Below are 22,855 nucleotides of genomic sequence, written 5' to 3'. Positions count from 1 at the left end.
GAAATTCCCAGAAGCAGCCTTAAAAGGAGCCTCTCTGTGGGGGTCAGGAGGTGGGCTTGGCCAGGAGCTGGGCTTCCATTGCTTCTGTCACCCCTAGCTCCCCCTATCTGCTATCTGGCCACTGGGAAAGGAGGGGTTAAGGCTGTCCAGACGGGCAGCAAATAGTGGGTGCAACAGCTTGGGGATCAGGGGTGGAGAGGAAGGAACAGTTGGGACTGTGGAAGACTCCCATGGAGTCCCCAAAGCTGGCCTGAGCTGGGGACAGAAGAGCTGGCTGCACTGGCGCAGGCGACTGTTCTCTGGGCCTCCGCAGCTTCCTCTGAGAGATGGGGACAGCAATGCCCCAGGATGTTGGAGGACCCAAGGAGATAATTGCACGTGGCAGATGTCAGAGGGTCTGTGTCCTGGGCCTCACCGCCACCCGCTTGCCCGGGGCAGCGGCCATCCCTGGAGCCTCTCAGGACCTCCTCCCCATGTGGCCTAACAGTTGCCTGGGATCAAGTGCCCACCAGCTCCTCACATAACCTCTGGTCCCATGCTGCTCTTTACCAGGCCAGTTATGACCCCATTCTGCAGATGAGGAAACTGAGGCAAACCCAGCTAGTTGAATGGTGGAACCAGGTGTCCAAAGTCCTTGCTCCTTCTACTCCACAGGGATGTGTTTGGAGTCTTTCTGCTGTGTCCACACCCGCAGGGCCCAGCATAGCCCAGGACATCCCAATAGGGTAGGGCCCCTTCTGGAAGCTGTTCCTTTCCTTCAGAAGGTCGGGGGATGGGGAGTGCTGGGACCTTTGAGGGAAGTCCCTCCCCCTCTAGGGAAGTGGCACTCACACTTCAGCTTGGCTCCCTGGGGGGTCTCCATGCCCAGGATGAGAAGAGAAAGGGAAATGCTGGATGTGGATTTATTTACATAAAGAGATGAGTGGGAGGCAAAGCTCTCACCTCCAGGCCTCCTTCTCACCTTCCTGAGCTAGACCAATCCACAAAGCTGTCTGCCACCCTTCCCCCAGATAAACAGGGACACCTCTAGCCTGTCCAGCTCCAGCACCTGGTTCCCAGCCCCTGCCCGCCCCCCCAGAAACCCACTGGGGCTGGGCCAGTGGAGCCTGAGCAGGCCTGGGGAGGGCAGTGTCAGCCCTCAGCCCTGCATAACTGGGGAAGTCCAGAGTTGGCATCCAATGGAAAGAATGTAAACATGGGAAGGGCCCTTGAAGACTCCTCGTCACTCACCAAGGAGGGAGGGTCTCACAGCTGGTTAGTGGCATGAGTGGGACAGGGGACCAGATGCCCAGACTCCCAGTCCAGCACTTGCTTTCCTTGGAACACGCCCCAGCCCGTCCACCTCTCTGCTTTTGCCCCGGAGGATCTTCCTGATAACGTTCATCGTTCCACCACGTGGGGCCCAATTTCAACTCGGCCGCTTCCATAGAAACTTCCGCGAATCGACCTCTCAGCTGTGCTTGATGCTGGCTCTGGCTGTGTGTTCTCTGGGTGTCTGTGACCTCACACCCACATCCTCACTAGCTCCCAGCTCCCAGGTAGGGTATTAAAGGCTATCTCCTCCTAACCTCCATCCTGGGGTCACAGGAAAGTGCGGAGACACATGGAGGAGATAGCTCAGGTTTGGGCTCCGCAGTGGGGGTCAGGGGTGGGGGAGCAGAAAGCCATAAGGAGAGGAAGATGTGGGGCATTCCACCTGGGTGAAAGGCCTCTGTGCCTAAGCACCTGGTTCCGATCAGTGGGGAGGGGCCTGCTGTGTCACTGGCCAGGCCCCAGCCCAGCCTGGGTTTCCATGGTAACAGATGCCAGCAGTCAAACTTGGCCTTGGGGTTCAGCCAGGGTGCTGGTGCCAGGGGGCTCTGGCACATGGCTTGGCAGCTCGTTGCATGGTATGGCATCTGCTCCTCCTCCCTTCCCACTCTACACCTGCAGGCTGGGCTTGTATACTTGGCTTGCTGCTTTCCCCCCATGGAAAAGCCAGTGGTGGGCCCCAGGTGGGGAGGCAGCATGAAGAATTCCAGGCCTGGACTCTGGATTTTATCCCCATCCCCTGGCCCTGGCTAGTACAGGCTGTGTGGCCTGTGGCAAGTCCCCCTCACGTCTCTGGTCTCGGCTTCCCAGTTTATAAAAAGGAAATGGCTACTAATGATGCCGTCAAAACTGCCATGGTGTCAACTGCGATGAAGGACGCTCCCTGCCAAGTATCAAGGGCCACAAGAATGGGGGGAGGGGACGGAGACCCTCGTATGTGGTCCAGCCTCAGTTTACCTAAACTTTGACTGACTTTCTCCCTTGACTGGAGGGAGCTGCTAAGAGGAAAGGTAGGGCTCATTAACATTTATGGGGGGTACAGGAGGTGATAAGGGAAGTGAGAAGTGGCCTGGGCCTTGTGCTTAATCTCCACCCTCTAGTGCCAAGTTCCATACCCCCCAGCTGGGATGTCTCACACGCCTGCCCCTCTTAACAGCCCAGCTGGTGCAGACACAGAGCTCACAGAGCCCACCTGCAGAACTGCCACTTGTCACCAGCTGCTTTGACTCCAGCCCAACCTTTTCCTGTTGAGGCTGAGGGAGGGGAAGGGCGAAGGGCACCTCAGCAAAGCAGGCAGACCCCCATCTTTGTTGTCTGACCCCTACTGCCTGCCAGCACGTGGAAATCAAATTAGCAACAGTGTCCTTCCTGAGTGCCCTTGTGTGCGGAGCCATGGCTGAGCCCGAGAACTGGGGTGCTGGCCCGGGTCTGGCCAAGGGAAGAAGGACCTGCACCAATGCGTGCTTTGCTGGAACCAGGCTCTGGTGCGGCCCTTCCTAGGGCTTCAGTTACACAGGCATCCTGCACTCAATTCTAACGCCTGCTGTCAGTTTACAAGGCTTCCTAAGGCCTGGTGCTGTCTATCCCTCCCTCTTGTCCACAGAGTGGTTAAAAACAAGGGGGCCAGACTACCTGGGCGTGAATCCTGGCTCCTCCACTAGCTGTGTGACCTTGGGGGCAAGTTGTTTAACCTCTCTGTGCCTCACTCTCCACTTCTGAGCAATGGGGCTAATGACACCCACTTCAAGGCATGGCTGTGAGGATTAAAGGAGTGAGTCCACGGAAGACACTTAGAGCGGCGCCCAGCTCACAGTGTGTTATTACTGCAATCATATCAGGCTTCTTTCTGTCCAAACCCCCAAGCTCGTTCTGCCCCAGGCCCTTTGCACTCTCTGTTCCTGCTCTTAGGAATGTTCTGTCAGCTCACTTAGCCGGCAAGCAGCCCCCTCCTTATCAATTCCTTCCTCTGAGGAACCCTCTCAGATCTAACTAAACCACTTCCCCACCCTGGAAATTAACTTCTTTTACTTCCTCTTAAAGCACTCAAAAGTAATTGAAACTATGTTGTTGGCTTTTGTGTTTCCACTAGGTTGTAGCCAACTTAAAGGGCAGGACTTTGTCTTGCCCACCCTGTATCACTGTGGCATGAAGCCATGGTAAATGCCAGCTGCCTACCTGGAGCCAGACCTGAACTGATGGGCCTTTTCACTCTCTGGGTGACCTGTTCTCATTTGTTAGAGGCTGGGACAGTGCCCACTTCCTCTCATGGGGGGTAGAAAGCAAACGGCAGGAATGCCAATCCTGCCCTCTGCTACTCTTTCTGCAACCAAGGGAATGGTGGAGCTGAGTGGGAGACCCAAGCCTGGTTGCTGACCTTCTGTGTGGGTGTCCAAAGACCTCCTTCTCGGACCCATACCTGGGGTTCCTGGGAGAGAAGGGGTGTTGGCGAGGGGCAGGGAGAAGCCCTGAAGAGGCCTTACAAGTATAACCAGAGTGGGGGGCCATCTGTGTGTCATTGTGGATGAACTGGCTCCAGGGCTGCTCTGCAGGCCTGGGAGCGGGCAGGAGGCCAGAGCCATGCAAGGGGTCCTTCGCCCCTGTTCCAGTCCTCTGTTGGCCTCACCCCAACAATGTACTGAGCCGGGGTCCAGTGGCTCCAAGAGTTGCCCGAGGGGAACCCTAGCACAGGAGTTGAAAGTTTTCACCTGTCCACCTCCTGTAAGAGACCCCGATAGCCACCCTAAGCCCGCCCTGTCTCCCCCACCCAGGAGGATGTCCTTGAAGGGACAGGCCTCTGGGCTCCTGACCAACACAGATCTTCACATAAGTGAGGCCCCTGTGAGGAGCTTGCCCTGAACAGGACACATGCCCAGGAAGCAGGACTAGTACTGTGCCCGGAGGTCCCAGTAGACACAGACCCTCGGGTTGGTCCCACGGGGGTCGAGGCCCTTCCTGGCAGGGGCCAGCCGCTGTAGCCCTTCAGTTCTGTACCTAGAAAATCCAGCCCTGCCAGAAGGGAGTGTGGGCACAGGGAGACCCACAGCAGCTCTTAGCACCCTCCCTCAGGCCAGGGGCAGAAGGTTGAAGCTGGGTAAGGGGCTGAGACACTGGGTTCTTCCCCCAAAGCTGGGCCAGAGGAAGGTGTGCCAGGAGAAGAGATGGAGCTAAAAGAGCAGAGCAGAGCTGGCCGACACAGGCCACCATGCCCATTGTGCTGGGACGCTGCCGCCCTCTGCTGGGCATAAGGGCTCACTGCAGCCGGCAACGCGTATGGCTCCTGGGAAGAGATGCGGAAACATCCTGGCAAAGCAAACTTTATTGTGGCCCCTGAGGTTGGGGTTCTTCCTTCCAAGTCCTGCTGAATCCAGAGAGTTGGTGCGAGGGGCGTTTGTGTTGCTCCCAACTCCTCCATCACATTCAGACTCAGGTGGACGGAGCTGGGGTGGGTGGGGTGGGGGTGGGGTGCCCTGGGTTCACGACGCACACCAGGAAGGCCCACGCTGCATGGTGGCCTGGCAGGCCCTCCCTGGGTCACTGTGGCCAGGCCACTCCTGGATCCTCATTTCTTGGGTCCCGGCTTTTTAGGTCTGGGTGTGGGTTTGGCCTGTGGAGAGAAGGGAGGGCTCCAGTGTCCCGCTCCCTCCGGGTCCTGGCACGTTCCCAGAGACCACCCTTTCCCCCAGGAGGACCAGCCCCTTCTTATCAGAACTCACCTTCCTCACAGGGCTCTTGTCTCTAAGACTGGATCTGGAATAGGGGTGGGGCGGGCAAGGAGTGGGGAGGTGGGAGGGGGAGACAGCTCAGCCTGGTGCCAGTAGCCCCTGCCCCCCCAGTGCCCACACTGGAAAGCAGGGCCCTGGACACTCCCAGGAAGCAGGGGGCTGTGCCCTGGAAAGGGGCGGCTTCAGAATTCACCTCTTCACCTGTCACCTGCCCGGGACCACTCTGACTCTTTTTTTAAACAAGATGTTTTTGTCTTCTTAGGCTTCCATCTTCTGCTTTCTTTTATTTATCACAAGTATGTCGTTTCATTATAAAAGTAATGTTAATCACATTGTACAAACTATAGCAAATAGCGAACAGATTAAATTCCTTATGTTATTCACCTCCCACCAATATTAACATTTTGGTGTATTTCCTTTCAGGGCTTTTTGTGTGTTTGTTTTCTTCTAAAAACATGTGAAATAAAATGAAAATGATTTAATGTCCTGTTGTTTTACATTCTGTAAACACTTTTCAGATTGCTATAGTTTTCATGGGCGTAGGTGACATCCACTGAGAAAATGTGACATAGTTTAATCAACTATCATATTGGTAGACATTGAGAATGCTTCCATTTTCACTATTATTTGAATAATGCAGTGCTGAGTTTCTTAGTGCATGTAATTTTCCCCATACTTCGGATGGGATCATTTGAAAGGAATTGCATAAGTGGAATTAGGTCAGAAGATAAGATGGTTTAACGCTTTTCAGAAAGGCTGTGCCGCTCCTGTGTACCATCGTACGCATACACACACACACATACATGCACACACATATGTACACACATGCACACACATGTGTGTGCGCGCACACACCAGGCACATCCTACTCTTTCTAGCACTGTACACCTCCATTAAGAGTTCGGCCAAGTGAAGAGATGGAAAGACTTACCTCACTGACTCCTCTTCTTTTTCCACCTTTTTTCTCTGGGAACCAAACACAAGCGTTACTGGGACAGTTAGGGCTCGCCCCGACCTCACACCTCCGCATGCTCAGCTCAGGAGGCCCGGCCCAAGTCCCTGGGGTCTGGGTCCCCCCTCACTTTGGCGACGCTTGTCTGCTTCTGCGGCACTGGCCTCTTGCCCTGTTTGACAGGGGTCTCCTCAGGCAACATAGCAACATCCTCCTCCTCCTCCTCCTCTGGCTGCTGCTGCTGCTCCTCCTCCTCGTCTTCCTCCTCTTCTTCCTCCTCTTCCACCTCCTCCTCCTCCTCCTCCTCCGCCTCCCAGGAGAGATCTGCAGTGTCTGCAATGGTGCGGGCGAGAGGCAGGGCCCCTGAGCGCATGCTCTCCGCCTGGCTCCCGTTCCGTCGTGTGGCTTGAGATTTGCCCTGGGGGAGTCCCAGCGCGGAGTTGACAGTGTCCACCTGCTCACCTCCTATGGACCTCTCCTGGCCTCCCCGACAGAGCAGAGGCAAGGGTGGGGTGAGGAACCCGGGACAGCTCCAGAGGGCTGGGGACGGGAGGAGGAGGCAGGGCAACGGCAAGCCAAGCGGGGCTGCGGCTAGGTGGCAGGCTTCGCTCTCGGAAGGACTGTGTGCGGGGAAGGAGGGAGCAGCTGGGGAGGAACCTGGAGTGGCAGCTGAGGCCTTCAGACCTTATCCTAAGGTAAGTGGGCCCTGCCAGGGTTTGGGGGCAGGACAGCACCCTGATGAAAGAGGCACAACTGGACAGAGACGAGAGCCAGTCGAAGGGATATTAAGAGAGCACGGCTACTCGCTAGGTTCCATGCCACTACTACAGCTACGGACTTCATAGGCGCTGATAGCGCACGTGCGTGCTAGTACTCAGCATTGTGTTAACCGCTGTTTCTGAGTATGACGAGATGAAACCAAGTATCCCCCACCCTCGTGTTATAGGCAAGGGGGCTGTGGCCCACAGAGGATGTGGCAGGGAAGGAAAGAAATGGGGCTAGGACCTGTGCTTCCAGCTCAGGCTCTTGGCAACCGTGTTGCCTTTGGGGATTTTCTCTAATAATTCAAGACCCCCTCAAGTGTTTGAGGACTGTATGTGTCCTTGGCCCTGGCACCGCACACCCAGACCTTGCCCAGGTCCAAGCTCAGACTTACCATAACATTCCTGGCCACTGAGGAACACGGGTCCAGAGCCAGCCCGGAGCTGAAAAGTGACTGGAGGAGAAAGCTCCAACCCCATCGTGATCTGCAGGGGGAGGGGCATGGGGGGGGATGTGGAGGCAGGAGCAGAGAAGCCAGGGCCACTCAGGCCCGCTCGGGGGCTGGGGGCTGGCCTCCCACAGAAACACTGAGGCAATTCCCCAGACCCCGACCACGCACACTTCACGGGTTCCCTGGACCTCACTGTGCTCTCAGCCCCCTGGACCTTCCGACCGAAGTGGACTCTGTCGGAGAAAAATGCGAATCTGACCATCTCACTCTGGCTAATTTCACAGGCGGCCTTTCAACCTGAGGGGCAGCTGTTAAATAGAGAAACACACTAAATCGTGTCCCCTAAATTCTTATGTTGAAGCCCTAATCTGCAGTGCAATGGTATCTAGAGATGAGGCCTTGGGGAGATAATTAGGGTTAGATGACAAAGTTGTATGCACAGTGCTCTTGGGTTGTCGGAAAGTCATGACGCACTTTTGCAACGAAAAACAGAAAAAATACATCACGGCTTTTCCGACAACCCAGTACTTTTGTCTTATAAGTAATGTGCAAATATGCATATGAATAAAGGTTAGAAATATATTAAAGTGGTAATCATAATTTTCAGTGGATAGTACGCGTTTATTTCCTTTATGTTTTTCCAGGCTTTGCCAATTTCCTAGAGTGACAACGACAATACTCATATGTATGGAGTTCCTACCATGTGCCAGGCTCCACACTAAGTATTTTACCTGCTTTGTCTCATTTAACTCCTTGCCCACAAAAGAGGTACTATTACTTGACAGAGGAAGACACTGAGGCTTAGAGAGATTAACTTAGAGTTTCTGGTTCAGACAGGAAGCAAATTAACGAAAACAAGCTCTGCAGCCATAGACACCTAGAAAGGCTGGATAAAATGTAATCCCATGTTTTTGCTGCATGGCTGAATAGTAAGAGAGACAGGAGAGTCCTCAACTATCAGACACAAAGAGTAGCAGGTGCCAGAGCTGCGCTGTAGCAGCTGAAGGGAAATGCACTTGAAAACAGCGAGGGCTTTGGGTTTTAACCTTCAAGCATGGGCGAGAGACAAGACCTTGGCTCAAAAGAGGAGAGTTGTGATGGTGCCCACTGAACGTAGGCCAGGACCCTCAAAGGCTGCACCTCGGTAAGTCCCAGGGTGAGGGTCAAGGAGAGGGGGCTAAAGAACCTCAAACCAACAACTAGAAACTACACACTGCCACAGAAAGGGAGCAAGGAAATAGGAGTGGGGTAGAAGTCTCCTGTGGCAACCTAAAATCCCATGCCATGCCTGTCACTTTTATGAAGTCTGAATTTACCTGGCGGGGACTGCCAACCCAAGAAATATGTATAAAGTCCCAGGTTTGTGACATTCCTGGGGCACATGGCATGCACAAACACTACAAAACCACTCTCCTAGGACACTTGCCATTCTTTTTACACACAACTCTTTCAGAGAAAGCAAAACCCTGAAGACAACTCGCCATTTAAAATTACAAAATATGCAGGGTGGCTGGGTGGCTTAGTTGGTTAGAGCGCATGCTCTAAACAATAAGGTTGCCGATTCAATTCCCACATGGGCCAGTGAGCTGCGCCCTCTGCAACTAAATTGAAGACAAGAACTTGAGCTGAGCTGCCAGTGGGCGGCCGGATGACTCAGTTGGTTACAGCGTGTGCTCTTAACAAGAACTTCCTCATGGGAAGATGGGCTGTGCCTCCATGCCCCCCCCCACCCCCGTAACTAGATTGAAAATGGCAACTGGACTTGGAGCTGAGCTGCGCCCTCCACAACTAAGATTGAAGGACAACAACTTGACTTGGAGCTGATGGGTCCTGAGAAAAACACACTGTTCCCCAATAAAGTTAAAATAATAATAATAAAATAAAATTACAAAATATGCAAGAAACAATTCCTCAGAGTCAGCTGAAGGAAACAAAAAGACTGGAGTAGCACAACCAGTGACCTGAGGTAAGGAAACAGCAGTCTGGACCACTAGGAAGTAAGGTTGATGGAAACCAAATAAACATAAAAGTGGGAATCAGGACCCTAAGAAGATATTATGAAAAAGAACCAAACACAGCTTTTAGACATGAAAAATATTAACACTGAAATAAACTGAGCAAATGGTTAAAAAGCAGAATAAAGCCAGCTGCAGCAAGAGTTCGTAAACTGGAATAGTGTTGTGAAGAAATTACCCAGCATGCCACACACAGAGGTAAACAAAACACAAAAGAGAAGTTGAGATGTGGAGAGTAGGATGAGAAGACCCAACATACATCTAATCAGAGAAATGGGCTGGGGAGAATGGACTCAGTGTTCAAGGTGAGAACCACCAAGAGTTTTCCAGAAATGACCAAAGACTCAGATTCTCATATCCAGGAAACCTAACTCCCAAACAGATAAATAAAAATAATTCTGCACTTGAACATGCCAAAGTAAAATGGTAGCTAACAAAACCAAAGAGATTATCTTAAGATAAACCAGAGAGGAAAGACAGGTTTCGAAAAAAGGCACAGTAACGAGACAGACTGAGGATTTCAACACAACATCAGAAACCAGAAAAACCTGATAACATCTCCAAAGTTTTGAGGGAAACTTCCTCTCTACTTAGAATTTATACACAGTCAAACTGTGTATAAAAAAGTGATAAGAGGGAAATAAAGATATTTCCAGGTAAAGCCCAAGTAAGTTTACTACTCCCAGACCTACTAAAGTATGTTTTAAGAAGATGGCAATTAAATTGAGAAGGAAGACGTGGATAAAAGCAGTGGTGAGCAAGCAAATTGGTAAACATCGAAAAACTTAAGTAAGCATTACTGTACAATAAGGTAGTACTAGTAATGACTAGTGTTGAGTGGGTCTAAAACAAGTTGAAGCTAAAACTCCACATGATAACAACATGTAAGTTAAGAAGAGGGTAATTAGAAAAGCTCCCTGGATTGTTTGGGAGGAATAAAAACATTCATTTTAGACTTTGATCATGCATGATTGTTTTTTAAAAAAATTAAGGATAACCAATAAAAATTAGAATGAGATTCTATAGCTTCCAAACCAGTGGGAGAATGGAAAAGAAACTTTTAATCAGTCGAATAAAAGATAGGAAAAGGAGAAAAAATAAAAGAGCAAAGAAAGTAGAGGCACAAAGTACATAGTACAAATATATCCAAGTATACTAGCAATCACAATACATGTAAACAGACTATACTGGCCAGACAGATTAAAACAAAGTCTTGCTACTTATTGCATATAAGATACACACCGAAAACATAAGGACAGAAATGCTGAAGTAAAAACATGGAAGCATATACCCGGATGTGGCAGAGGATTCCAGTTGTTTATCCAATATCCATTCTTCCCTACTTCCGTAATAACAGCACCTTGACAGTCAAATATTGTACCCAAAGACTGCATTCCCCAGTTTCCTTTGCAGCTAGCTGTGACCGGGTTACTAATTTCTCAACCAATGAGTTGTAAGCAGAATTTAGTGGGTGGTATTTGTGTGATGATTCCTTAAAATGTGGACAGAGAACTGGGAAAGCCTCTTCCATGGCTTCTTCTTTCCTGTCACCTTAAATGCAGACATGAGGGCTGGAGCTATAGCAGCCTTCCTGGACTGGAAGGTGCCCTTGAGGAGGGAAGCTCTGTTTAAGGATGGGAGAAAGCTAAGAGGAGACTTGGTCTTTAGTGACCATGGAGCCATCGCACCAGCCCTAGACTGCCCATCTCTGGACTTCTTCCACGCAACACAGAAATAAATCTCAAAAATTTTAAGGCCCTGTGGTTGGGCCTCTGTTACTGCTGCCATACTTAATTAAAATGAAAATGAAGGCAGTTGTACCATCCGGTGAGCGGTGTTGATAATGAGGGAGGCTATGTGTGTGGGAGGTATAGGTGGCACATAGGACATCTCTATACCTCCTTCTCAATTTTATTATAAACCCAAAACTGCTCGAAAAATAAAAAATAAAGTCCTTAAAAAATGAAGCTAGTTGTGTTTGTTAGATTTGGTAAGAAGTGACAGAAAACTCAGTAACAGTGTCTTACACAGATAGAAGCATGTTTCTCTGTCACATAAACTAAGTCCAGATATAAACAGTCAGCTGCAGGTATCCTGCTTCTCAATTACCAGGGATCCAGGCTCTTTGTACTGTGTTGTTTCACCATCCTTAATATGTGGCTTCTACCTTCTTACCCAGGATGGCTGCTCAGATTCTAGCCATCACATCCACATTCCAGCCAGCAGGAAGGCGGAAGACACAAAAACGGTCACATGATCTCTCTATAAGGACACTGCAGATGTTGTAGGTACCACTTCTGCTTACATTCCATTGGCCAGAACTTCATGGTCATGCCCAACTCAGGGAACATAGTTTTTATTCTGAATAGCCTTGTGGTTAGCTAAAAGTCATGAATTCTACTACTAAAGAATAAAGGAATAATGAATATTGAGGAACAACTGGGAAGCAAATTAATATCAGTGATGTAGGCTTTAATTCAATAAACATTTTAGGGATAAAGAAGGTCACCACATATTGATACAAAATTAGTTTACAAGGAAGATAATTCTCTAAATTATATACACCAACAACGTAGTGTAAACAAGTATAAAACTACAGTGATAGTAACCAAGACAGTGTGATATTGGAGGGAGAGACACCTAGATCACTGGAACAGAAGACCTAGAAATAGACCCACACAAATATATTCAACCTATTTTTGACAAAGTTGCAAAATCAGTTAAATGGAGGAAGGATAGTTTCTTCAAGTGGTGCTGAGGGCCAGTCGCATGGCACACTGATTAAGAGTTGGCTTGGGACTCCAGCTCTGAGCAGTAGGGCCCCAGTTCGGATCCCACATGGGGGCCAGTGATGCTGCGCTCTCTACAGCTAAGATGGTGAACAACAGCTCGACCTGGAGCTGGGCTGCTGTGAGTTGCCAGCAACAGCATAGGCTGCAGTCCCTGCTACAGTGGGCTACAGTGGGCTGCTATGAGCCGTCATGAGCCGTGGTGAGCGGCCGTCCGATGGCTGGTGAGCAACTGCCTCACCTGGGAAGAGCGCAACGATAATACCAACTTGGGCCAGTGGAGAAACGTCCTCCACAACTAGACTGAAGAACAAAAGGACAGCAACTTGTCTGTTCCCCTTCCCCAATTCCCCAACGCTGTTCCCCTCTCCCAATTCCCCAATAAAATCTTAAAAACAAACAAACAAACAAACAAACAAAAACAAGTGGTGCTGGAGCAATTCCAAGTCCATAGGCAAAGAAATGAACCTTGACCCACACCTCACACCTTATACAACAATGAATTCAAAATGAATCATGGACTTAAATGTAAATCATAAAACTGTAATACTTTTGGAGAAAAAAAATCAGAAAATCTTCATAATCTCAGGCTAGTCAGAGTTCTTAGACGTAACACCAAAAGTCATAAAATGGACCTCATCAAAATTAAAAGCTTTTGTTCCGTAAAAGCTCATGTGAAGAGAATGAAAAACTAGTTATAGAATGGAAAGAAAATATTTGCAAACCATATATTTGACAAAGGACTAGTGTCTAGAATACATTAAGAATTAGCAAAACAAACAATCCAATTAGAAAATGGGCAAAAGCTATGAACGGGCATTTTACTGAATATACAGATGGCAAATAAACACATAAAAAGATGTTCAACTTCATTAGCCCTTCAGAAATGCAAATTAAAAGTGCAATGAGATATCTCACTACACACATATCAGAATGGCTAAAATAAGAAATAGTGACAACATGAAATGTCAGTGAGGATGCAGAGAAACTCAATCACTCATGCATTGCTGTGGAAACGTAAAATGGCACAGCCACTTTAAAAAACAGGAGGTTTAAGAAACTAAACATGCAGTCACCAATGACCCAGCAATTGCACTCCTGGGTATTTATCTTAGAGAAATGAAAACTTATGCTTACACAAAAATCTTTACAGCAAATGTTCATAGCAGCTTTATTTATAATAGCTCCAAGCTGGAATCAACCCAGTCTTCCCACAGATGAATGATAGAGCTGTGGTACATCTACTCAGCAATAAAAAGAATACACACAACTTGGATGAATCTCCAGGGAATTACACTGAGTAGGAAAATAAGCTAGTTCTAAAAAGGTTACATATGTAGGGATCTCTCTGTATTATTTCTTACAGCTAAATGTGAATCTACAATTATCTTTAAAAATTCAATTAAAAAATAAACATATAAAGCAAACAACAAAATTTAAGAATCCACTGAAAATCCACAATCATAATAGGAAATTTTAACAGTTTTAAAATTTTCTTGGTAATTGATGGATCAGGGAGACAAAAAAATATATAGATTTGAGCATAATTAATAAGCTTGATTTAATGGACACACATAGATTCCTACAATACTACCACATACTACGCCACAATTCAAGTCTCAACAAATACCAAAGAACTGATATGTATATGGACCACATTTTCTTTTGCAATTACATCGAGAAAAGGAGTAATAACCCAACCCACCTATACCTTTGGGAATTAAAAAATTCTAATTAACTCATACATCAAATAAGAAATCATAATGAAATTAGAAAATATTTAAAATGAAATAAAGTAAAAATACTACAAAACACATATTGAGGGATGCAGCTAAAAACATCCTTAGAGGGAAATTTGTAGTCTTCAAAATAAATAAAACTTACTTGGAAAAATAAGCTAGGACATGAATGGGCTAAATATCTAACTTAGGAAGTAAGAAAAAGGAACAAAGAAAGTGGAAAATATCAGATAACCAGAGAAATTAATAAAATAGAAAAGGAAATAATAGAAACATCAATGAAGTCAAAAGCTGGTGCTTTGTAAAGAAGAAGAAGAAAAAAAGACTAATCTTCATGATTAAGGGGGATGAGGAAGGGGGAGGAAAGATGATAAACACCACTGGGAATTTTAAAAAGATGGATATAATAACAGATATAGTCGTGGCTACAAATATTATTAGCAAATAGCATGAATGCTAAATAGCTAATTAGCAAATTAGCAAATAGCATCTAGAAAAACATAAATGATCAAAATTGACTCAGAGGAGACATTTGGTTTAGGCCAAGAAAGTAACAGGGACTGAATTTACCTTCTAACTTGAAATAACTAAAAATCCAAACATAATATAGGAAATGGCTCTCAAAATACTGGACATCAATCAAGGAAGAAGGGTAACCCCTGAGAGATGGGAAACAAATGAAATGAGTCCTAGGGTTCATCCAAGCTTCCTTCCTGGACAGAGCATGGAGGGGGGAACTCAGAGGCCAGTTTCCAAAAGAGCCCAGTGATCTCACTGAGTTGAGGAAGTGGAACTGGTAACCCAGGGAACCCAACCCAGGGAACCCTCGAGTTCACAGAGCAGAGTACAAGAGAGGAGCGAGCTGCAAAGACAGAACGTCAGAGATCAGCGGAAAGTCCCCACTTGAGTATTCAGTCAAGTAGTGATCAGCACATGCATGTGAGGAAACTACTGGGGGAAAGAATGGGGAAAGAATCACTCTAAAGGTGTCTGGAGCTCATATATGGTCAGGGATAGTGCCTGTTTCCAAAAGCTAGAGTGGAAAATCTCATAATTTATGGGGCACCTGTTAGAGAACTAAGAAGGGTCTCATCACAGTAGTGGGAGGATTAAACCTAGCTTTTGTCCCAGCAAACAAAGCTTAAAAACAAGACTCAAAAGGATAAAATGGTATTTAAGTAACTTGACTGCCTAGCACCCAATTAAAAATTACCAAAGAGCTGGAAGCTACAACTCATAATGATGAGAAAAAATTCAATCAAAATTGACACAAATTATAGAATTAGTAGAAAAGACATTAAAATAATTATTATGACTGTAGTCCATATGTTCAAGAAACTAGAGGAAAGATTGAAAGTGTTTGAGACATGGAAGACTCAAATAAAATTTCTAGAGATAAAAACTACAATATCTGAGATGAAAATGCACTGATGAGATTAACAGCAAATTAGATACTGCAGAAGAAAGGACTAATGATACTGAATAAATAAAGACTATCCAAAATGAAATAGAGAGGAAAAATACTTTCAGAAAATCAACAGAGCATCAACAAACTTTGGGACAACTTTAAGGAGCCAACTATGCATGTGATTGGATTCCCCAATGGAGATAAGAAGGGAAAGCAGAAAAAAATATTTGAAAAAATAATGGCCCCCAAAATGTCCAAATTTGATAAAAACAAATATCTAAGAAATTCAATGAACCTCAAGGCATTTCATAATCGAATTGCTCAAAATCAACAATAAGGAGAAAATCTTAAAAGCACTCAGAGGAAAAATGACATTACATACAGAGTAAAGACAAAGATGCTAGATTTCTCCAAATTATGCAAGCTATGTTTGGAGAAATCTACTAGCAATGTTTTTCAAGTGTTGAAAGGAAAAACAAACAAACAAACAAAAACAAATTCAACCCAGTGAAATACCTTTCAAAGCTAAAGTGAAATTAGGACTTTTCAGACATAACAAAAGCTGAAAGAGTTCATTACAAGCAGATCTGCATTACAAGGAATAAGTTTAAGTCCTTCAGGCAGAAGGAAATGATACCAAATGGAAATTTGAATCTACACACAGGAATGAAGAGTACCAGAAATGGTAAATATAAAAACGTTTTATTCTAATTCTTAATCTTTTAAAAACATTGACTGTTTAAAACAAAGGCAATCACAATGTAGTGTAGGATTTACGGCATATGTAGAAGCAAAAGTTATTACAACAACAGCACAAAGGATGGGAAATGAAGTACACTGTAGTAAGATTCTCACATCATACATGAATTGGTATAATAGTGTTTAAATATAGACTGTTGTAAGTCAAAGATGCATATTATAAACTCTAGAGCAACCACTAAAAAAATAACAAAGAGATGAAGGAAAGCTAAGAAGCTAATAGTGGAGATGAAAATATAATCATAAAAACCACTTAGTTAATCCAAAAGGAGGTCAAAAAAGAAAAAGAAAGGAACATAAATGGGGCAAATAGGAAAACAAATAGCAAGATAATCGAGTTAATCCCAATCCTGTTGATAATTACATTAAATATTAACAGTTTAGATACTTTTAATTAAAAGGCAGAGATTAGCAGATCGGATAAAAGACTCAATTACTAAAAGAAACCTACTGTATATATAAAGATACAAAGGTTAAATATAAAATGATAACAAAAGAAAATAACTGGAAAAACATACCATACAAACACTAATCATAAAGCACTAGATTGACTATATTAATCAGACTAAATAGGCTTCAGAATATTTACCAGGGATAAAGAGAGACATTTCAGAACGATAAAGGGATCAGTTAACGAAGATATTGCCATCCTAGAAGTGTACATGTCTAATAAGAGCTTCAAAATACATGAAGTAAAAACCAATAATTGAAAGGAGAAACAAAGCCACAGTTATTGTTGAAGACTTAAACACCCATCTCTCAGTAATTAACAGATTCAGTAGACAGAAAATGAATAAAGACACAAAACAGAACTACCAAGCAACTTGATATAATGGACATTTACAGAGAAATACACCCAACAACAGAACACACACTCTTCATGTGTAAATGAGATATTCACCAAGAAAGAACATGTTATAGGTCACAAGTCACAACACAGTTTAGACTGAAATAATATAGAGCGTGTTCTCAGATCACAAAAGAATCAAACTAGAAGTCAATTAAAGAAAGAATCTTAGAAAATCCCTATTGTTTGGAAATGTAAAAAAACACATACTTTTAAATACCCCAGGGCCTGAAGGAGGAAACTATAATATGATTTGAACTGAATAAAAATAAAAACAGTACCTATCACCATTTGTAGGATGAATAAAGACTAGGTAGTTCTCAAAACAAGATACAGAAATGGCCAATAAGCCCATGAAGAGATGCTCAACATCATTAGTCATTCGGAAAACACTGAGCAAGCAGTTCACACCCCCTAAGATGACTGATGAAAATTTACAATAACAAATGTTGGGAAGGATGGGGAGAAACTGGAAGACTCAGACATTGCTGGTAGGAAGGCAAAGTGGTACAGCAGTTTGACACTTTTGCATAAAGTTTGACTTACGCTTACTTTATGACCCAGCAGTTCCACTGCTAGGTTTTCACTCAAGAGGAATGAAAACACAGGTCCATATAAATACGTACACTCAAACGTTCATAGCGCTGTATTCATAATAGTATAAAGTTGGAAACGACCCAAGTGATTTCCATTAACAGGTAGATAAAACTTGGTGTATATATACCTATTTGCAGAATGGGACATCACTCAGACATAAAACAGGAGCACGTTGCTGTCTCACCAAACAACATGGCTACATCTCAAAAGCATTGTGCTAAGTGAAAAAAGCTGGCAGAAAAGACTGTATTGCATGATTCCATTTAAATGAAATTCTAGGAAAGGCAAAACTGCATTGACAAAGTAGGTCAATGGCTGCCAGATGCAGTGGTAGGTGGAAGGGATTGACTGCAAAGAGGCTTGACTGTAGTAGTAGTTACACAATTATATCCATTTGTCAAATGCATCAAGTTGTATACTTAACCAATGATGAATCTTATTGGCCTAAATTATATCTCAATAAATCTGGTAAAAAACAAACAAACAACTGACTCAAAGAACTAGACTTCTGAGTAGATAAAAAACTATTAAATAAATTACAGTAACTTAAAATCAAACCAGCCCCACGTAGCTCATTTGCTTATTTACTCACTGCATCATATATTGAGTGTGCCAGGCACTATTACACAGGCCGTGTGGGTAATGCAGCAGATAAAAAAGGCCAAGTCCTTGCTCTCTTGGGGTTTATACTCTGGTTGCGGAGAAAGAATGCACAAATGAAAACTGATGCCCGTGATGGGTCCAATGGGAGAAAGGTGATGATGGGTGGGGAAGGAGGAGGGGATGCTGTTTGCGGTCAGGGACGACCTCTTCGATGAGCTGACGTTTGAACAAAAACTGGATGGAAGTGGGGGGCAGGCATGTCCCTGGCATAGGGAAGAGTACATGTAAGGATCGAGGAGAGGGGTGTTCGGGGTTTTCAAGGCACAGTAGGGGAAGCCAGTGCGGTCTGAGCAGTTTCAGGGAGGGGAGAGTGGCAAAGGCTGAGGTCAGAGAGGGTGTGGAGGGCCAGAACATACACCATCTTGGGTCTCATTCTTCATGAAATGGGAAGCCATTGACCTAAGTGTTCTGGCAGAGAAGCAACGAGTCCTGATGCTTGTTTAAAAGGATCTTCCTGGAAGCTGTGTATAGAATAGACCAGAAGTTGGAGAGCTTTTTCTGTAAAGGGCCAGATGGTAAATATTTCAGGCTTGTAAACCATATGGTCTCTGTGAAGACTACTCAACTCTGCTGTTACCAAGTGAACGCAGCCATGGATAATATATTAATGAAGGAGTGTGGCTGTGTTTCAGTAAAACTTTATTTACAAAAACAGGCAGTGGGCTGGATTTAATCCTGCAGCTGGTTAATCCCTGGAAAAGACTATAGGGAACCAAGGGTGAAGGCAGGTAGATCAGTTAGGAGGCTGTGCAATAAAATAGAACAAGAAGTGATGGTCGCCTAGACCAGGTGTAGCAGGGAGGTGGCGAGATGTGGTCACATTGGTGTATATTGTGAAGGTAGAGTCAACAGGATTTGCTGGTGGTTCAGGTATGGGGTGTTAGAAAGGAGGTTTTTTTTTCCTGATGAATTGGAAGATAAACTATTTACTGGGAAAGGATCAGGTTTGGGGGTGGGGGGAGAGATTATAGATAAAAATCAAGAATTTGGATTTAGATTTGTTAAGTTTGGGATAGCTATTAAATATATTCAGTTGGACAGAGGGTGTGGAGCACAAAAGAGGTTGGATTTACAGAAAAAATTTCAGTTTTCATTTGTATAGATGGTCTTTAAACCTATGGGAATGGATGAGATCTAGGGAGATCTCATCGAGAAAAAAAATAGGTTTGAGGGTAAGTTTTACAAGATCAGACTCCCAGGTCTTCAAAGACAGATAATCCTGGCCTTATATTCTATGTTCCAGCACACAGAAGGAGAGAATACTCCATCTGTCGGTTCTTGAGGCTAGTATGCCTCGATACCCGAATAAGATAAGGACTATATAGGCCAACTTCATTTATGAGTATATAAGTTAAAAATCTTAATATATTAACAAATATATAAAACTGGAAATTTATAATACGATCAAGTAGTGTTTATCTCAGGAATGCCAAGTTGGCTGACTATTATTCTATTAATATAATTTACCACTTAACAGATTAAAGAAGAAAAGAATCCAAGATCATTTGAATACAACAGCATTTGATAACCATTAATGATTAAAAAGAAGAAAACCCAATTTTAAAAGCAGAGTAGACTAGATGGGGACTTCCTGAAGATGACAAAGGGCATCTACCAAATCGGTCATGCTTAATGGAGAAACATTAGAAGCATTCCTTAAAAAATAAAAAAAATAAATAAAAATCAAGGATGGAACAAAGACATCTACCATTATCATTTTATCCAGTATTATACTGGAGGTCCTAGCCAGTGTCGTAGGATTAAAAAAAAAATGCCTTTTTCCACAAACAATGATTTGCATTAGAACACTCAAATTATTAGATATAAGAATGTCTGGATACACAATCAATATGTAAGTCATCAACAGTGACCTGTCACCAGCAGTAAACGGTTTAACACTGTGCTTTTGAAAAGAGGTTATTTATAATAACTAGCTCAAGATCACACAGCTAGTAAAGGGTGGGCTGGGTAGCAAGTGGGGCCGTCTGCCTGCCGAGCTCCAGGCTTTTAGCCATGGGCTCTGTCTCCTCTGTAGCATGGCTCTGCTGCTGCAGGACGCCTGCATCCCCGTGGGCTGTGTCCATGCCCACGTGGACATGTGGGTGCGGCCCGAGCAAGGCCCCCCAGGCCTGAGCAGGCAGTGCTCCGGGGCCGCAGGGAAAGGCTCACCATGGGTAGGACGGAGGCCTGCAGCGAGGCGACGGTGACGGGCTTCGCCCTCTTGTCGTCCTGGCCTGCTGAGGGCAGGATCTCCACGAGGTTCATCTCGTCTTTGGCCTTCTCCCCCAAGCAAATCTGAGAGGGTTGACCACAGGCAGGGCACCTCATCACCCGAGGACAGAGGAGGGAAACCCGGCTGCACCCGTCGGGACCACAGACACCCCTTGCTCCTCCCTAGCGGCACCTCCTCCCCACCTTGGGGGGACACCCACCGTACAGAGCAACACCTTACAGTCTTGCTTCCCCCCCTTCTGCGGTTTGAAGCTCCAGGTCCGCTTCTCCTGGTTTAGCTCACAGCCTGGAAAAGGAGATGGAGGGAGGGAAGGAGGCGGCGGCTCAGGGGAGACGCCCCTTCCTCCAGGCAGCCCTCACCTGGGGGACAAGCCCCCAGCACCCGGGTCCTCACTCACCCCAGAGCGTGACAGTTCCTGCCTTGTCCGGGCTGCTGCTGATGCGGCTGCGGTTCATGGCGCGCTGGGCGGGGGAACGGGCAGTGCGCTGCGGAGGGTCGCCCAGTGAGGTGAAGCCGCGCGGGCGGCTCAGATCCGGGCTGGGATCTGGGCAGAGGCCTTGGGGAGGGACCAGCCCTCGGTCCCCTTGCCCTCACTGTGGCTGCTCAGTGGGCGCGGGTTCCACCCCGGACAGGTCCTCGGAGCGCTCCCGCGGGGCTCTCACGCCGACCTCACCAGGCCTCAGCCAGGCCCGCCCGCAGCAGCTGTTATGAGGCTTGCGAAGGGCACCGGCGGTGTCTAATCAGCCCTAAAGGAGGGGCCCTTCTCTTCAGCCCCGTTGCGCAGTCCTTTCCTTCTCCGTGCCTTAGAAGCACCTGGAGGGCCTGTTAAAACGCACGTGCTACAGGCCTCGCCGCCCGTTTCCCATAGAGCACGTCTGGCTGGGGCCAAGAACATTTGCATTTCTAACCGTTCCCAGGTGAGGTGGGTGCTGAGGCTCCGGGACCACACTCTCCCCTACCGGCACTTACTGGGGCCTCCAGCGCCAGGCCGCCTCGCTTGGAGAGGCTTTGCCACCAGGAGAAAGCAGCAGCATTCGTGCTCCTGTGTGCTCACCGCCTTTCTTCCTGCCCTGTCCCTCCCCCAGAGTGTGCCAGGACTGTGGTCCCCAGACAGGAGAGCCCTGTTTCTAGAAGGATGATTTGTCCCGTGACTAGGAAGGGGTGGGCATGAGGAAGGTGACCAAGAGGCAGCTGCAGCAGCTGGTGAGGAATCCAATGAGTGACTTCACCAGGGCCCGTCGCTTCACAGGCTGCAGTTCACAGCGCACAGGGATGCACTTCTATGGTTGGGTAGAGTAGTGAGAGGAGGCGGCTTTTCCGCTGACACACCCCTCCTCCTGCTTGTGAGACACCTCTGTTTGGGAGTCAGAAATAACTGGGGATCTCTGCTATTGTATTCTCGTCCTTCACTCCTATCCTGGAAACTTCGCATCCACATATAAGGTTCACTGATTTTCAACAAAGGTGCCAAGATAATTCAATCGGGAAAGGATAGTCTTCCAAAAATGGTGCTGGGGGATATAACTGGGTATCTCTTCCTCTGGAACCCTGATTGGAGCTTCTGCTGTGCAGGAATCAGTGGGGTTTTTTTTTTCTTTTTAAAATGTTCACTTTATTGAAAAATAATCTATATACAAAAATGCACTCACAGTGTAGAATGTGATGATTTTTGACAAATGTACATACCTGTGTAGCCATCACCACAGTCAAGTTATAATTTCCATCACTCCCTCAAATTTTCTTGTTCCCTTTGCAGTCCATCTCCTCTTGATGCCTAATTAGCATTAGGCAAATACCTGCTTTCTAGATTGATATGGACTAGTCTAGAATTTCACACTATAAGCAGAATAATACAGGGTCTTTTTGTCTGCCCTCTTTTGCTGAACAAAATGCGTTTGGGACTTATTTATCCATATTGTTGCTTGTATCAGTCTTTTGTTTCTGTTTATTGTTGAGTAGTAGTCCACACTTTGCATATCCAGTCACCTGCTGGTAAATTATCAACTTGTGTCAACTGGGCTAGGCTATTGTACCCAGTTATTGAATCAAACACTAACATAGATGTGGCTGTGAAGGTATTTTATAGATGTAATTTCCCTGAAGAAGTTCAGTCTGTGGACGACAGCTTCAGCTCCTGCCAGAGAACTTCCAGCTTGCCCTTTTGATGACCTGCCCTACAGATTTTAGACTTGCCTAGCCAGTTTCCGTAATTGCATAAGCCAATTCCTTGTCATATGTCCCTGACTGATACACCTATTGATGGATATTGGGGTGGCTTCCAGTTTTAGACTATCGTGAATAAAAATGCTATGACTATCTGAGAGCAAGTTTTTGCATGGACATACGTTTTAGTTTTTCTTGGCTAAATATCGAGGAGTGGAATTGCTGGATTATTTGGTCAGCATATATTAAACTTTACGTGAAACTATAAAACTATGTTCCAAATTCCATTTTACATTTCTACCAGCAATGTATGAGAATCCAGTTGCACTACATCTTTATTAATACTTAGAATTGTCAGTCTTCCTAATTTTAGCTGTTCTGGCAGATGTATATAGTGACATCTCTTGTGTTTTTATTTGATGACAAGTGATGTTGAGCATCTTT

General features: G+C 45.9%; 1 protein-coding gene across 2 annotated transcripts; it reads right to left on the bottom strand.

The window, feature by feature from the left end:
* Positions 1-4,609: 4,609 nt before the first annotated feature.
* Positions 4,610-21,373, bottom strand: NPM2 (nucleophosmin/nucleoplasmin 2). Of its 2 annotated transcripts, XM_019641924.1 has the most exons (8): positions 20,646-21,371; positions 20,448-20,533; positions 20,185-20,310; positions 7,142-7,232; positions 6,116-6,318; positions 5,965-5,999; positions 5,025-5,058; positions 4,610-4,915 (listed from the first exon to the last, which is right to left on the bottom strand). In XM_019641924.1, the coding sequence occupies exons 1-8, from the start codon at positions 20,701-20,703 to the stop codon at positions 4,871-4,873; spliced, it is 678 nt and encodes a 225-aa protein (XP_019497469.1). In that variant the 5' UTR covers positions 20,704-21,371; the 3' UTR covers positions 4,610-4,870. The 2 variants fall into 2 exon arrangements, with proteins under 2 accessions (XP_019497469.1, XP_019497470.1); XM_019641925.1 differs by lacking the exon at positions 5,025-5,058 and having other exon boundaries at positions 20,646-21,373.
* Positions 21,374-22,855: the final 1,482 nt, after the last annotated feature.

This window comes from Hipposideros armiger, unplaced genomic scaffold (genome assembly GCF_001890085.2).
Source record: "Hipposideros armiger isolate ML-2016 unplaced genomic scaffold, ASM189008v1 scaffold_64, whole genome shotgun sequence".
Lineage (NCBI taxonomy): Eukaryota > Metazoa > Chordata > Mammalia > Chiroptera > Hipposideridae > Hipposideros > Hipposideros armiger.
Note: the sequence above shows the minus strand (reverse complement) of the source record. Positions and strands in the feature narration are given on the sequence as shown.